Below are 16635 nucleotides of genomic sequence, written 5' to 3'. Positions count from 1 at the left end.
GGGTGAGGAGCCCGCAGGAGAGGCACCATGTATGGGGGGCTGTTGGTGGCACCCTCAATGTTGTCCAGTGAATCTACAGGAGGTTATCGATTGGCAGGGGGCACGGCAGGAGGCGGCGCTGAGGAGGTGCAGGAGGGTGTGGGAGCAGAAGGAGGAGGAGGAGGATGAGGCCAGGAGGTATCTGCTCCGCGAGTCAGGCAGAAGGGCCCAAAGCAGGGAGGAGGAAGAGGAGATTAGGAAGATATAGCAGGAGGTGGCTCTAGAGGAGGAGGTGGGAAGCAGGGGTTTTCAGGAGGGCCTGTGAGGGCAGGAGGCTCAGGCTGACGACGAAGAAGGAGGAGGAGGAGGAGGAGGAGGAGAAGGAAAGGTTCCAAATCATAAAGGGATCTCAAGAAGCTAGTGATTATCCCTCAGCATTCACGCCGTCTGAACTCCACGAAACACCAGGAGATTTCTGGGCGACATGCCCTCACTCCACAGGGCCAGTGAGGGTGTCTGTGTCTCTGTGTCTGTCTGTCTGCCTATCTCTGAGTCTCTCTGTCTGTCTGTCTGCCTCTCTCTGTGTCTGTCTGTCTGCCTCTCTGTCTGTCTGTCTGTCTGCCTATCTCTGTGTCTGTCTGTCTGACTGTCTGAACGGTCAAATGCGTGTTGGTTTTGCTAGGCCGAATTCAGAACGATTCATGTACTCACTGAGGAAGACTTGGGTAGTTAACACAGGCGGGGACCATGTAGGGATGGTGGCCCCCTGTGTGGCACAGGGGTGTTGGGGGAGGGCGATCCTCTCCTCCGCCAGCACTCCCCCAACATCTGTTGTGCTCACCACTCACTCAGACTTCCTCGAGCGCGACGGTACCACTCCCCGTTGAGGACGACGGTACGACCCTCTACCCCTCAGGTCAGAAGCCTGGCCATCATAACCAATGGGGGGTTCGTCGAACCGTCGTACTCAAGTTGGTGAAAGACGAAACCCAGGTTCACAAATCAGCACTACTTGCGAGAGTGGAGTAAGGACCACCGACACTCACACGGGGCCATTAAGTTTATATCCCTTGTTTTCCCCCCGCCCTCGCGTGTTCGTCACTTGGGCGAGACTGTTACAGGCGCTCGACACACATTTGAGCACATGTAGTGTGAAGTGGATACAACCGTGTGTGTATACACACACACACACACACACACACACACACACACACTGGATATACAGCTAAATACTGGGGCTTACAGGGTAATGTGGTCGTGGTTGATTAACATCAGCAAGGTGTCAGTGGTTTTACTAGTCCAGGGTACAGGAGTGCCACAGTACGTCTTGTGTTTCAGATGTTATGACACCTGACACCCGTAGGTTTACAGTGCCTGGCTTGTCACTTGCAGGGGGTATGACGGTGTCACAGGGAGTCCCTGCCTTAAGCAAGATATATATATATATATGTGTGCCTCTGCAGTATACCTTCCCCTCCCCCTGACAGAAGGGACTACTGTCTGTCTCTTCCCCGTCTACGAAGGCAGACGTATTGTTCTCTTGCGTGTTCCGCTGCCGTTTGAATTTAGAGGCGTGCCCGGGTCACAGTGATTTGTCATTTTTTTTTTTCATTGAAACTCCGGAATGGATCGTATATTGTCACGTATAGTCGTCATGGATCTTATTAACCCCTTGAGGATGACGGGGTCCGCCTTGAGCACGACGGGGTCAGCCTTGAGCAAGACGGGGTCAGCCTTGAGCACGACGGTCTCACCCTTGAGCACGACGGTTTGGGTCTTGGGCCTTGGCTTTCGCAGTCTGGCCTTTCACCTGATAAGCCATGGGCCAGACCATCACATCTAAGGCTCGTACCTTCGTTGCACAAGGGTCGTACCTTCGTTGCACAAGGGTCGTATCGTCGTTGCACAAGGATCGTGACCTTCGTTGCACAAGGGTCGTACCTTCGTTGCACAAGGGTCGTACCTTCGTTGCACAAGGGTCGTGACCTTCCTGCTGAAGCTGGTCAGAGTCGCTGTGAACCGTTCCTTCTCAAAGGTCCCCCCCAAATGATTACAGCCCTCGTACATAAACAGTCCGTGCCATACCTCTTTCGCTCTGGGACCACGTCCCATGTTGACGGTCTGTCTGACCCGGGTCCCATGTTGACGGTGCCACAGTGAGAGGCATTTGTGACGAATGGTTTCGGTCGCTAGCCAGGCCCTCTGGCCCGTGGCCTCTCGTGTCAAGGGCACATGAGTTACAGAGTCATGAGGTTTGTTTGGCTGGAAGGGCATTTACCTTGACTGCCATTAGAGAGAGAGAAATGTCTGCATGCAGCTTACGTCTCTATTATGAATGGTCTCTTGAAAGCAGGATGAGGTCAGCGTGACCTTAAAGCATTCGGAGGCGAGGTCAGCGTGAGTGAATGATGGTCACTATTATAAAGTCTATCATGTCTGTACCCTAGAGTTTTTGTTCCTGTAATGTCAAGGCTGAATCTTCTGCTGAAGCAGGGCAATTTACAACATCGCTTCCTGAAAGTTGAAATATTGACTCGCACTGGGGCGCCAGGGGCTTTGCACTGTCGTAAATGAGGCCACGGCGCGAGCCTTGACCCACAGGATCAAGTTGTTTTCATTTACAGGTTCATTTACAGGTAATTGATAAGCAGTCCGGAGGTAAAGGGAGTAATCAGCGAGAGCATTCCGCTGCCACAGATGGGTGTATGTGAAACGCAGACATAGTTTTATCTCTCCTCTTTCTGGAAGCAACAGCGGGTGGGAGTGTGCCTGTGTTATGTCCATACCTGTGGTTGATAACCTGTATACCCCCAGTTATCAGTGGTCGTCTGATACCCCTAGTACACACACACACACACACACACACACACACACACACCCGTGTGGGTTAGGTACAAGGACCCGGCTACCAGTGAACATCCACCCTCCTCCAGTACATACACCCCCGTGGGCCAAGTAATACCTCGGGCCCCACCGCCCTTCCTCGGTGTACAGTCGGCCGAAATGGGAGAGACGCATTTCACTCAGTCCAGATTACATGTTCTGGGTGCCACATCTTCCTATTGTTCGGCAGTCGGGGCAAGAGTGTAGGAGCGGAAGGGTGGGGGAACTCGTACGCAGTCACGCTAGTGGGTTGATCGTGACTGGCGTAAATGCGTAGGGTCAGGTTGAAGACCATCCCGTCACACCCCAAGGTCACATGGGGTCGAACCCTCGTGCTCCGGGGTCGTGCCGTCGTGCTCCGGGGTCGTGCCGTCGTGCACCGGGGTCGTGCCGTCGTGCTCCGGGGTCGTGTCGTCGTGCTCCGGGGTCGTGCCGTCGTGCACCGGGGTCGTGCCGTCGTGCTCCGGGGTCGTGTCGTCGTGCTCCGGGGTCGTGCCGTCGTGCACCGGGGTCGTGCCGTCGTGCACCGGGGTCGTGCCGTCGTGCACCGGGGTCGTGCCGTCGTGCTCCGGGGTCGTGTCGTCGTGCTCCGGGGTCGTGCCGTCGTGCACCGGGGTCGTGCCGTCGTGCACCGGGGTCGTGCCGTCGTGCTCCGGGGTCGTGTCGTCGTGCTCCGGGGTCGTGCTTGAGGGAGCAACACCACCCTCGTCTCCCCCCCTCCACCATCTTCCCTCACACCTGCACATTTCAGGGTTCAAGCAGCACCCTGTTGTGTATGTGCATGTGTGTGTGTGTGTGTGTGTGTGTGTGTGTGGGTGTGTGTGTGTGTGTGTGTGTGTGTGTGTGTGTGTGTGTGTGTGTGTGGCGAGGCAGAGTGCGTCTGGTGTCTGCGAGAAGCAGACCCCCAAGTTTTCCTCTGATGTTATGACATGATTTAGTTCAGACCTGTCTAGCCAGACCAGACCTGCTGCTCCTGCCTGAGAGAGAGAGAGAGAGAGAGAGAGAGAGAGAGAGAGAGAGAGAGAGAGAGAGAGAGAGAGAGAGGCGTGCACTTCTCACTGACGGCGCGGCATCTCTCTCTCTCTCTCTCTCTCTCTCTCTCTCTCTCTCTCTCTCTCTCTCTCTCTCTCTCTCTCTCTCTCTCTCTCACCCGGGGATTCGACTGAATTATTCGAAACTCTCTGGGGTTGGTTTCTGACTTGTAAACTTTCCTCCGAGAGAGAGAGAGAGAGAGAGAGAGAGAGAGAGAGAGTAGCAAGGAGGATGAGGGCACTTTAACCCCAGTTGTTGTCAGTGACGTACCATACAGCAGCCTGGGGGCAGAATGTCAATCAAGTTTTATGTTCTTTAACATCTTCGGGTGAGATAGCGCGACGGAAGGGTTAGGTCAGGTCAGGTCAGGTGGGTGGGGGGTGGGGGTTGGTTCGGGTTCCTCGGCCGTTGTAAGTGGCGGACCACTGGCCCTCTCATGGCCCCCCGACCCCACCCACTGGATGTATATAATCATCGCCTTATGTCTGCAGTGTCAGCTCCAGCACTGCCGAATGCTCAGCACCTCCACTGAAATCGTAGCCAGCGTAGACAAAGCTGGGGGAAAAGAAGAAGAACTCTCTCTCTCTCTCTCTCTCTCTCTCTCTCTCTCTCTCTCTCTCTCTCTCTCTCAGTCCCCACGTAAGAATTGATCCGTGATCGTCTTTTGCCCACGTCTTGGAGGAGGAGGTTGGGAGATAAGCACCGCCACGTACGTACATATACCACCTAGACGTTTCTCACGTACCATAAAGGGGGAGGGAGGGAGGGAGGGTGGATGGTTGGGAAGGGGGAAGGGGAAGGTACGGGTACCGTCGGTTGTGGGAATGGGTCCCGGGCGGGTGAGGAAATGGGTGGGGTGCGGGGTTTTTTTTTTTAGACCTTTGCGATGTAATGATATCACTGTAATCAAATCTTGCGTCCTCCTCCTGTATCCCAGCGTCTCTTGTTATCACCGGAGGTTCTCCTCTCTCTCTCTCTCTCTCTCTCTCTCTCTCTCTCTCTCTCTCTCTCTCTCTCTCTCTCTCTCTCTCTCTCTCTCTCTCTCCCCGCGCGCGAAAGAATGAGCTTTTGAAATGTGAATCTGTCGACGCTCGTCCACCGTGCGGAAACAGAAACAAACACACAGATAGATAAAGCTGCTTCTGGATACGTGGCTTGTGGTGTGTGTAAAGGTGAAAAAAAAAAAAAGAGAGATATTTAGAAATGCTCCCCCTGTCGTGGATTTCCTGTGTTCGCCATTTTCATTCCCATCTCAAACGAGAGGGACCGTCCTCTCGTTTTCTATTGGTCTCTCGCAGTTTCCAGACGAGTCTTTAATGATGATTGGCGCGTATTATATATATTTTTTTTGACCCATAGAAACCAGACCGCCCCTCCCTCACCTCTCCCTTGCTGTAGGCATTTGGTAACCCCGACACAAGTTGAGTGCTGGCTTAACCGAGGGCTGAGGACGACTCGGTGAACCTGTCCACCATTTCGACGTAAATTCGTTACCCCCTTCCCTCCCATCACGCTGAACGAGACTGGTCAACCAGCGTCTTTTGGGTACGTCAACATCGGCTCGCTTGTACGATGGCGCGTTCGACCTACGGCGCACGGTAGTGGACGCGTCGCCTTGAAAAAAAGAGCTGGCGAATTATCGTGCTCTCGAACCCATCCTGTGGGCGGGCAGCGCTGAAGATGCTACAGGAAGTAGGCCACAGTGATTGAATTTCATGTAACAAGTTACGACATAGGCAACCGTTTGCTGTAGGAAAAGTTGGGGTAATTCCCAAGTATGTGGGACAACGGAGAGAACTACTGTGTGTGTGTGTGTGTGTGTGTGTGTGTGTGTGTGTGTGTGTTCCAGTTATCCAGGGCAGAGTTAGGATGCCTCACATTTATCTAGGACAAAGGTGTTTCCCCAGTATCTGGGGGAAAGTTGATGTGCTTCCTCAGAGTCTAGGGGAAAGTTGATGTGCTTCCCCAGAGTCTAGGGGAAAGTTGATGTGCTTCCCCAGTATCTGGGGAAAGTTGATATGCTTCCCCAGTATCTGGAGGGGCAGAGTTAATATGCTTCCCCAGTGTTGGGGGGAAGACAGTTTATATCCTTCTCCAGTATCTGGGGGTACAGTTAATATGCTTCCCCCAATATCTGGGGGGTGAGACAGAGTTAAGACACTCTCAACCACGTAAGACACACGCCATCATCTTTGAGCGAGTGCACAGACATTCTCTCTCTCTCTCTCTCTCTCTCTCTCTCTCTCTCTCTCTCTCTCTCTCTCTCTCTCTCTCTCTCTCTCTCTCTCTCTCTCATGACGGGAAGAATTGCCTCAAAAAATCACACGCTGTACAGCAGTCATTGGCTGCTCGCGCCTCGTATACACATTTGCTCTTCGATAAGTTTACCTCACTTCTGGAACGGAAGGGGTCATTGCTTCGGCTAGATTTTCCTGCAGAGGTGTGGGTCATATGCTCCACACCATGTTTTTGATAGTCTCTCTCAAAACATCTGTTTGGAGCTATAGACACACACACACACACACACACACACACACACACACACTGTATGGGCTGTGTGATACCCCAGTTGGCGCCTTTACGTCCGGTACGCGCTAGGGTTCATTTCGTATATTGTGGACGACTCTTGTTTATGACTGAATCTACGGTAATGGTTCGATTTCGTGCGTGTTCCGTAATAGCTTTCGTGACGAAGGCTTACGCTGAGGACGTCATGGCTTTTGTGGTAAGTTTCCCCGAAATGACTGCGTACGATTTGCGTAAATGCATGGTGTACAGATACGCAAACAGGCATCGGATATCTGCGTAACTATAAGTCACGTGTGTCATTGCCTAAGCTACGCGTATTTAAGTACGCCATGGACAGCGATAGGTCATATATTACGCCGGTAAATTTTCCCCACAGCCTAAACTTTTTTTTATTTTCATTTATGTATTTATTTTTTTGTTTTTGTTTAGCCTGGCTGGTGCTGGCCTGGCCCGGCCCGGCCCGGCCCAGCTCGGCCCCCGAGCACCTCACCTTTAACCTTTAGGTAATATTGGAGAGGTCAGTCCCGATATTTTTAAAGTTTATCATTACGGCCGAGGGGGAAAAAAATAACACGACACGCGTGGCGGTAGTTGTGTTTGAGAAGAGAGAGAGATACTCTCTCTCTCTCTCTCTCTCTCTCTCTCTCTCTCTCTCTCTCTCTCTCTCTCTCTCTCTCTCTCGTATATGCTTTTCTAACGAAGGGCTGGCGGTCGTGGCCCTACCCTCCGACCCCGCCCCTTAATTAAGGTGGTTCGGGGTCAAAGGCCAAGGTGCCATTCGTCGTACTGAATAGGGTCGAAGGGACGTGAAGCGCTTAAGGGTCGTACCGTCGTGTTCAAGGGTCGTACCGTCTTTCCTTAATGGGGTAAAGCTGGAGAGGTGTTTACAACCCGTATAAGACAGACGTTTCCTTGTCTCACCCTCTCACGCTGAATTGTCCTCCTGGAAATGTTAAGCAAAGAGCAGATATATCTTTTAAAAGTCATGTATTTTCCATGATGACGCAGGAAGGACATGGCCTCTCTGTTTTACGCCCTACGAGACGCAAGACGCTGCCTGCATGTATGTAGCAAAGGTAGGATGAACACTGAGGGACTTATACACGAATCCTGTCGTAGGCGATTTAACCAGCAATCCTCCCCACTCCCTTCTGGGCCGATGTAGGGAAAGGCTGTAGGTGATATGTACATTGCATTATTATCGCCGTCAGGATCCGCCCTGGGGGATGTAGGCGAGTGTTGAGGTTTTCGAGGGGGAGGGGGGGTGGGAGGGTGTCGGTGTGGTGCCGCAGGGGTTAGGGAGGAATGGGGTAGGGGTGTGGAGGAGTGATATGACAGTGGTGGCACGTATGCCGTCGGTCCCTCTTGCCTTGTCAAGATCATGGTCATTACTGTCGCCCAGTCATGCAGGGAGCCAGGCGGCCCCAGTCATGAACACGTCCTTCGCCTCTCATGAACAATTAGGAAAGGAGGGTGTTGACCGTGTGTGTGTGTGTGGTTAGGGGGGGGTGGATGGGGGATAGGAGGGAGGGCTTGGGTAAGGGAGGTGGGAGGGAGTCAGGGATGGGGTCGCGGCGTGATGGGGTGGGGGGAGGAAGAGGAGGAGAAGGAGAGGAGGATGGGGGAAGTGCATCATCTATCAAAACAATGGAAGACGACGTGCCAAGCTCTGGTTGCTCCCTCGGGGTCACGCTGCCCACACTGGCTAGTTGCTTGGATGGAGGCGGCCACGTCATCACCAGGATGGTGAGGTGGGAGTTCCCTCCCTCGGCCACATGGACACCAGTACCCCCGTCGGGAAGTGCTGCTGCTGGCGCTGGTGGGGCAAAGCCCGCACCGGCCAGGCGCTCGAGTTTATGTATGTGTTTGTGTGAGGGGCATGCGTGCCTCCGGGAGAGAGAGAGAGAGAGAGAGAGAGAGAGAGAGAGAGAGAGAGAGAGAGAGAAGGGAGATGGAGGGGTAGGGAGAGGTGTGTGGAGTGTGCGTGTTAGTCCGCACTAAGGGTAGTGACCGTGTCTGCCCACTCTTTAAGGCCCCCTCGCTCAGCATCTATTCTTAAATAAATGCAAAACCAGACTTTACTCATGAGGCAGCTCTTGTTTTTTTCCCCCCCCCTCTCTCTCTTCTTCTAATGTAAGAAATAGTTTTGCAATGATGCATGAGCGTCGTGCGAGCGGAGAAACGGAGCGTGTAGGACTCGCGCCTTGCCTTGAGTGCGTCTGGCTGATGTCTGCTGCGGCGCGCGTCTCACCCCCTCAAGGTCACATGATGCGCGGATGACGTCACTGCTTGGCTACCGACTCGGCCAATCACGGGAGCGGGGACGTTGGTGGGCGGAGACGGCGCCGCCAATCAGCGGAGCCCGTTCGCGTGACGTAGCCCATCCATAGAAGAAACACACCAATACAGTTGTCGTAAAGTGGCACTGAAGGCTACTGGGATACTAAACTCTACGTAATATTTATGAAATTCTGCTGCAGCAACAGATCAATTGAATAACCGGCGTCACGCGGTTCGGTGCACGACACCTGACGGGAGTTCAGTCGTCAACAAGGCCTGTCTGGCAACGTTCGCCTTGGCGAGTTGCTGTGGCGGACGGACCGCCATGGGTGGCGAAGTACCACTGTCACGGGGCGGAACACCGGCTGAAGTAACTTATGAGCCGACTGATGCCCGAGATGCTCCTATATCAAGACGGGAGTTTTTTTAAGACTACATAAATGAAAGAAATGGCTATAAAAGAGTCTACTTTCTTGGCATTTATGTGGTATATGGTGCAGACACAGGGCGGTGAGAGGGGGACCACGGTTGGATCCAGACTGACTCACTCACCGCTGCCCTTCAGAACCTCAGCAAATGTCACGCTGAAAATAGAGGCGGCAGTTGATGGAATCAGCTCATGTGGGATTGAGAGGAGCTCTTCTGCAGCAGAGGAAAGTGCAGGTTAAAAAAGAATATATTTTGATATTACACCCAACAAACCCTTCTGTATTTTCGAGACGAGGTATTAATAAGAAATATGCATCGACCACAGTGGAACCGTCCCAGCAAATCTTTGTGGTGTTCAGTGAAATCCTCCTTAAATAATATTTTAGAGTTTAACAGTTAGATATCTGGAGACTTCGTAAAGGTCAAGTTGTTTGGGTAACGATGGAATAAGAACCTTAAAGGTATATACTCAAATGTCCATCGACATGGCTTATGATCTTTGTCGTTGACATGGCGGTCAGTTTTGAAATCAATCATCCGGTTGTATCACTTCAACTGTTTATATTTTGACATCGAGAGAATATTAGATACCAGGTTGGTCGTAGCTGTCCGTCTACATTCATTGCCTTGGCAGCTTCCAGTGTTTCCACTGTAAAATGCACTCCTCTTCAAGGTGCCATGATTGCACCAGCGCTGTTTGAGACTCACCGAAGTATGTGACATCAGACGGTAACAGAAGTGTAACATTTGGGCGGTTCTATTTTCGTACGCTGTAAAAACATAATGGCGCGGACTTTTTTCTTTTTTTTTTTTTTAGAAAAAGGGAGACAAAGGTGACAGTGACTCTCTTTAAGGCACTTATGTATTCTCCAGGCTCGAATATTGGTGTTTTCCAACATGAAGCTGGACGAAATGGCTGGGATAGATATTGTCCAGTCACCGTCCACACTTGACTGGTTTAAAGTCCTGATCTCTTTGGGAGAAATTTACCATGATCCCTGGAGGGTGGTATGTCTTGCTCTCAGTCTTAACTCATAAGTAGATCACTGTTAGTAATGCATGCATGTACGACGACAGAATTTTACAGCTCAATTCAGCATGTTTCCTGGTACGATACGAATATCCATGATTTAGTGAGTAGCGTTACTGACCATGAATCACGCACGCGCCTGCCCGAGTACGAATCGTAGGAGCGGTTGGCTGGCAGGCAGCCCGCAGCCAACCTAGGAGTTGGATCTTCCCCTCTAAGCCGGTCGATGAATAGGTTAGTCTTGAGCTGGGGTATATATATATATATATATATATATATATATATATATATATATATATATATATATATATATATATTAAATGTGGCCAGATTAAGAAAGCAGAAGCTGACCCGACGTCCTTTGCCAAGTGGAGGGACTGGTCACTTTACCGTTCTGGTCAAGCTTTACATGTTTCTCGGATCATCTGTTCCTCGTTTCCTCTGCTGTGGTTAAGCCTGGTTTTTTGTATATATATATATATATATATATATATATATATATATATATATATATATATATATATATATACCTCGCTAATGCGGGAAATGGCGAATAGTTTGAAAAAAAAAAAATATATATATATATATATATATATATATATATATATATATATATATATATATATATATATATATATATAGATAGATAGATAGATAGATAGATAGATATATTCTCTTGTTCATGTTGACTCTGTATCCTTGGAAATGAAAATGAATTTGTTTTAGACGCCAGAGGACTTAAACTTTGTGATGCATTGCCCACAGCCATGGAAAAGCATTTTCCAATGCTTGAAGGACTTGCAAGTTTAAGAGTTGAAGACGAGTCAGACTTTGAAGGGCAAGGAGACCAAACAAAGGAATAGCATAGCTTGGTTGGGAGGGCAAGCCATTGGTCCGGAAGATAAGCGTCAAGGTTACATTGCTGATAATCAGGTGGCGGCGGAGGGGTTACGGGTAGGAGTTGCTGCTGTTGATCATGGTGTTAAATGTACCCCGCACAGGGGTCAAGGTTAAAAAAAAAAGTGGCTGTTCATGGTATCATGTGTCCGGTGCGCCGGGGTCAAGCAAGGTTCAGGTATTGTCGAACGCGACGTAGAAGGTGACGACCTCACTCTGCTCCTCCCTCCACAAGGAACCGAGTGTGTACCTTTACTGTCCCTCGTCTTCATATTTGATGCAGACGCAGACACGAGCCAGAGTTTGCGATATATCTTTCTTCCTGGTGGAGCCAGAGTTAGTTATGGTGATTTGGTATGTAGTAGAGAGAGAGAGAGTATTAAGGAAAGAATATTATTATTGGTAGTATCATCATTATTATGATCTTTATTGTTAATAATAGTGACGAATCATGATAATATTATTATTTTATTATTATTATTATTATTATTATTATTATTATTATTATTATTTTATTATTATTATTATTGTTATTATTATTATTATTATTATTATTATTATTATTATTATTATTATTAAACAAACACCATCATATGCAAAAAGAAAGGCGTAAGTTACCTCGGGAGTGATAATGTCTGATGACTTTATCCTCATTGAGTATAACAAAACAACAATTACCTCTCAAAGAATATGGCTGGAGTATGATGGACCATCAAGACAAGACAAGAGAGGCGAAATCGTTGATGGCGCCCTTAAAAGCACTTGCAATACTCGGCCCAGAATTATTCCTAACACCACATTTCAGTGTGGGCGAGATTGCAGATAAATGTTATGCAAACGTCTTTCAAAGCCTAAAAAGGACACTTTTTTTTTCTAAAGGAACGGAACTCCTAAGAACGACCGAAAACTTGAACTTAGGTTTTACATTTTTTTTGTTTTTAGAACGTAGACGGGAGAGATGTGTCTTGATTTACATGACAGACGCGGACAGCTGTAAAAGATGTTGCCTCTGGGACTGGAAGATGCTGTATGTATGATAAATAATAGACATTGGGTCTACATTTAGCAACACTGAGTAAATCACTGTATTCGGGTTCAAGGTGAAGAACCTTGACATCAAGTTTATGTCCTTTGTTGCGGTGTCATGGTTGAGGTGCTCTTGATTATGGTGTGTGGTGTTCTCTGTAGTGGGGTGAGTGCTGAAAACCTGGCGCTCGTAGTATCGGGTTGTCCTCTGTGGCGGGCTCAAGGCTAAAGTGCACATGAAGATGGGGACTGGTGTTCACTGTAACGGTGTCATGGGTGGAAACCATGTTCTCGTGGTATGGGGTGTCCTTTGTATTGGGATAAAGGCTGAGATGCTGTTTACGATAGAGTGTCTGTTGGACCATCTAGCTGGGCCAAGTCTGAGGAGTAGTGCTTTGTAGTGAGGTCAAGGATGGTGTGCTATTGACCATCGTTTGTAACGAGGTCGCAACTCAGTGTTCATAATCACGTTGTCAGGTGTACACTGTAACGGGTCATGGTTGAGATGTAATTCATAAGGATTTGTTTTTTTATTTTATGGTGAAGGCTCCAGTCACACCCACAAGTGCCCATCAAGGCTGGGCCATAATTGAAAAATAAAGAGGTTAATGAAAGGGGAAAAGAAATGGCAAGGAAAAGTATTAACATGAATTTTGGAGGAAATGAAAAACCAGCCTTATAAAAAGTGCCAGTTCAAAGTTATTGGGAAAGACATGATAGGGTAACTAGAGAATTCCAAACAGAGCCATAGAAATTGCTAAGCCGGTTGATAACCTTGTGATCTTCTCTGCCTGCATTGCTTCAGTAAAACATCTAAGTTACTGGGATTAAAACATAGACTTGATACATCATAATACCATGAGAAAAATGCTTGAATACCTTTTCCCTAAGCTTCATACATTGGTTGATTTATTAATTGAATGACATACTGGGCAAAATTTACTTATTTGATCATCTGAAGTGCAGACATCATGTAGGAAATATTAGGGAATATAGCATTTGTCAGTCCATATTTTGCTTTGTCTGCAGCCTGTAGATGAAAGAAACACCTTGGGAAGAAACATTGGAGTTCTTCAAAAGATAGCTGAACAGGTTCCTCCCAGGTATACTAGGCCAACTAAGTTTGATATAATAAGCATATAAGCCAACCAGAATGGTAGAACTGGGCCGAGTAAGGAAGCTTTGTTTTATCTGAGTTGCTGCGGTAGAAGATAGTTTCCCAAACTAACAAAGGCTTTGTCATCCTGCCATTGCTCTGAAGTTAATAAAACTTGTTTTATATATCAGGGAAAAACTCAAACCTCCTTACTTCCTTCAACCCTTCAACCCCTGGTGGGAGTGAAATAGCTCCCTTGCTCCCTTAGCCTTTTCTTCACCATTAACATTTAACTTTTATTTTCATCAGCAGAGCTTTGAAGACATCTTTCCATGTAAACAAAATCCATTGTTGCCAATTAGTATTTGGAAAGTCATGCAAACTCTTAATTGAAGGCATTAGCATATATACCAGTTCTTAATTAGCACTCTCATTATGATGGTTGCAGTGCATGGACAGTGCAGAATATTATTTGAGGCTTGTGCTCAATGAGGATGAGCCAATATTAGATCTGTATGTAAGTGTTGATGTTAATCGTGGTTCTGGTGATATATTTCTCAGTTTAAGGTTATTTACAGGAATATACTGCAAGGTTGGTTATGAAGAAGTAGCTGGTGGAGCTTAAACTAATGCTTAATGTTTGATGTTAGTAACATACGTTTACAGGTGGTAGTATTGTTATTATTATGTTTTATTTTATTTTTATTTTTTTTTCATACTATTTGCCATTTCCCGCATTAGCGAGGTAGCGTTAAGAACAGAGAACTGGGCCTTAGAGGGAATATCCTCACCTGACCCCCTTCTCTGTTCCTTCTTTTGGAAAATTAAAAAAAGCAAGAGAGGGGAGGATTTCCAGCCATCCGCTCCCTCCCCTTTTAGTCGCCTTCTACGACACGCAGGGAATACGTGGGAAGTATTCTGTCTCCCCTATCCCCAGGGATATATATATGTTTCCTTTTCTTTCAAACTATTCGCCATTTCCCACATTAGCATTTTTCTTTGTAGTCAATAATAATATGGTTAGGATAATATATGTGGTGATTGTGTGGACCTATTGTTGATTAGGTCCGCTGTCATAATGAATAGACTTTATGGTTAATGATCATTACGATAATCAGCTCATTCATATGTGAATATACTTTGTGAGCTAAATTTTCAAACTTTTTGTTTTTCCCACATTAGCAAAGTTATGCTTGGAAATGGTGAAGAATGACCTCATTTACTCACATCCACTCTTTATTAGTCATGTATAATGCACCAGAACCAGAGCCTCCTATCCACAGACAACCCCAACAGACTGCTTCATGTTCTCTTGTTCAACCCATTGACAGTGCATCACCCCCTATATACCACATCATGATAGTTCACTCTATCCTGTTGCAACCCTCACACCCTCCTTCATGCTCAAGCCATGATCTCTTAAAACCTTTTTCACTCCATCCTAACATTTCCAATTCTGACCCCCCCATTTCTGTTCCCTCTCCTTCTGAAACTTATACCCTCTTAGTCAGCCTCTTCTCACTCTTCCTTTTCATATTCTTCTCTCTGATCACCACTATGGCTTCCGTAAGGTGAGATCCAATGGTGATATTCTTTCCTATCTTACTAATGTCTGTTCATCATCCCTGAAAGATTTTAGGGAGTCGTGTAGTTGCCCTTGACATATCTAAGGCTTTTGACAGGGTTGGCATCAGTCTCATCTCTAAACTCAAACATTTAATTTCCGACACATCCACTTGTCTCTACACAGTCTTATGTATAGCCCATGCCTCACATACATATAATGTTTGTGCCTTCCCAGATAGTGTTCTCTCTTTCCAGAGATTCTTCAGCATTCCCAGAACCTTCACCTCCCTCACCCACCCTATGACTCATTTCTGCTTCCATTTCTGTATATTTTCTCATTTGTAATCTGTACATCACTCATCTCTCCAACATAACAAATACCAATTCAATATATCTCAAAACCTCTTTTGCCCATGATGCAGTTACCACACTGAAGACACCGTACATTTACTACTCAGTTGCCCTTCTTTTTCCCCATACAGACACACTAACAACATCATTACTTTTTACTCTTATTTCCACTGTTCTCTGGTTAGTCTTCTTCTCTGTTCTCTTACACTCACTCTTCTTGTAGTTTGTTTAGGGGGGGGGCTCTCTCCACCCTTTACTTTATATTTGTATTTATATTCATATCTTTATTTATAGTTTTTCTCCCACAACTGTTTGCAAGGGAAAGGACCTCAATAAAAAAGGCCTCATCACACCTGAGGTTTTAAGCTTCATGGTTTCTCCCTGCAAGAATACATTTATTTCTGAATGCATTCATCTCTGGCAAATACATCATATTGTGCATTATTTTTGTATTTAAGGCTGTGCATGTGGAAGGTCAGCTAGAGGCAGAGAGCTTCAGGTGCCTGTGGGTTGGATGTAAAGTGTACGACAAAGCCTCTTGTTCTGTGTCGTGGTTGGAGCGACATGTCCTCACTCATGGAGGGCACAAGCCATTCAAATGTATCGTTGATGGGTGCGGTCAGAGATTTACATCACAGGTGAGGATAATGTTAAGCGTTCTGTCTTCATATAGTTTATTGCTGTGGATGTTACCACAAATTTCAGATATATTTTCACTAAAGTTTCTTCTTGTTCTTTATGATTTCATAATTCCTAAAATGTATTATGTAATCAGTACTTAAAGTTCCATTTTTAAGCACTATTACGATATCTTATAATCTTAGATATACATTATATTTAAGTGCTTATGATTTGAGAAAACTTGATAATAGAAAAACATTTCTTATCAATGCTACTGTAGAGTAGTATTATGAATGATAAGATAGTGAATTCATGATTAAACAGAAAGATTAATCATTCTTTGGCTCTTTAGTAAATGGAAAGTTTTCAGAATTCTTAGAAAACTGTAGAAAATAATATATCTTGCTAATTGAAAATAAAGTATTTGACAAACTGAAACAGAAATTGGAAACAAAAACAGTAGTAATAATACCACATCACAGGAATATGTTGCTTCATAAGTAAGATAAAATATATGACTAATTTCTATTTTTCCTCCATGAAGAAGAGGAGGAGCTATTCCATTACCTGATTTCAGTTCTCAGTCACTGTAACATCATATATTGATGAGCACTTCAGCATCTTACCAAGAGTAGGTCTTCCTGACCTACATTACATATCTCTAAGCAAACTTCATAGTTATAGATTACCTCTTAAATGTTTTTCAGATATCTGCCACAGAGAAGCATCCTGAGAAAAGGGAGTATGAGACTTGATGATAAATGTACATTCTGCTTCCCATTGATATGTAACCAGTCATTGGTAAACAAAGAATATTACAACTCGAAGTTTAATTTTTTTCATAGAAGATAGTGAGTAGTGCCAATACGTAGACCTTCTGTCATAGCTCAAAACATGCCATCTTTTCTGAAGACTC

At 46.5% G+C, this 16635-nt stretch overlaps 1 protein-coding gene across 4 annotated transcripts in view; it reads left to right on the top strand.

Moving 5' to 3' along the window:
- Positions 1–16635, top strand: part of jing (AE binding protein 2 jing) — a 420486-nt gene that overhangs the window by 371289 nt on the left and 32562 nt on the right. For all 4 annotated transcript variants that reach the window (XM_071694777.1, XM_071694773.1, XM_071694772.1 and 1 more), the window contains exon 3: positions 15557–15736. In XM_071694777.1, the coding sequence (XP_071550878.1) occupies positions 15557–15736 (180 nt within the window). The remainder of the gene's footprint in view (positions 1–15556; positions 15737–16635) is intronic.

This window comes from Panulirus ornatus, chromosome 57, assembly GCF_036320965.1.
Source record: "Panulirus ornatus isolate Po-2019 chromosome 57, ASM3632096v1, whole genome shotgun sequence".
NCBI lineage: Eukaryota > Metazoa > Arthropoda > Malacostraca > Decapoda > Palinuridae > Panulirus > Panulirus ornatus.
Note: the sequence above shows the minus strand (reverse complement) of the source record. Positions and strands in the feature narration are given on the sequence as shown.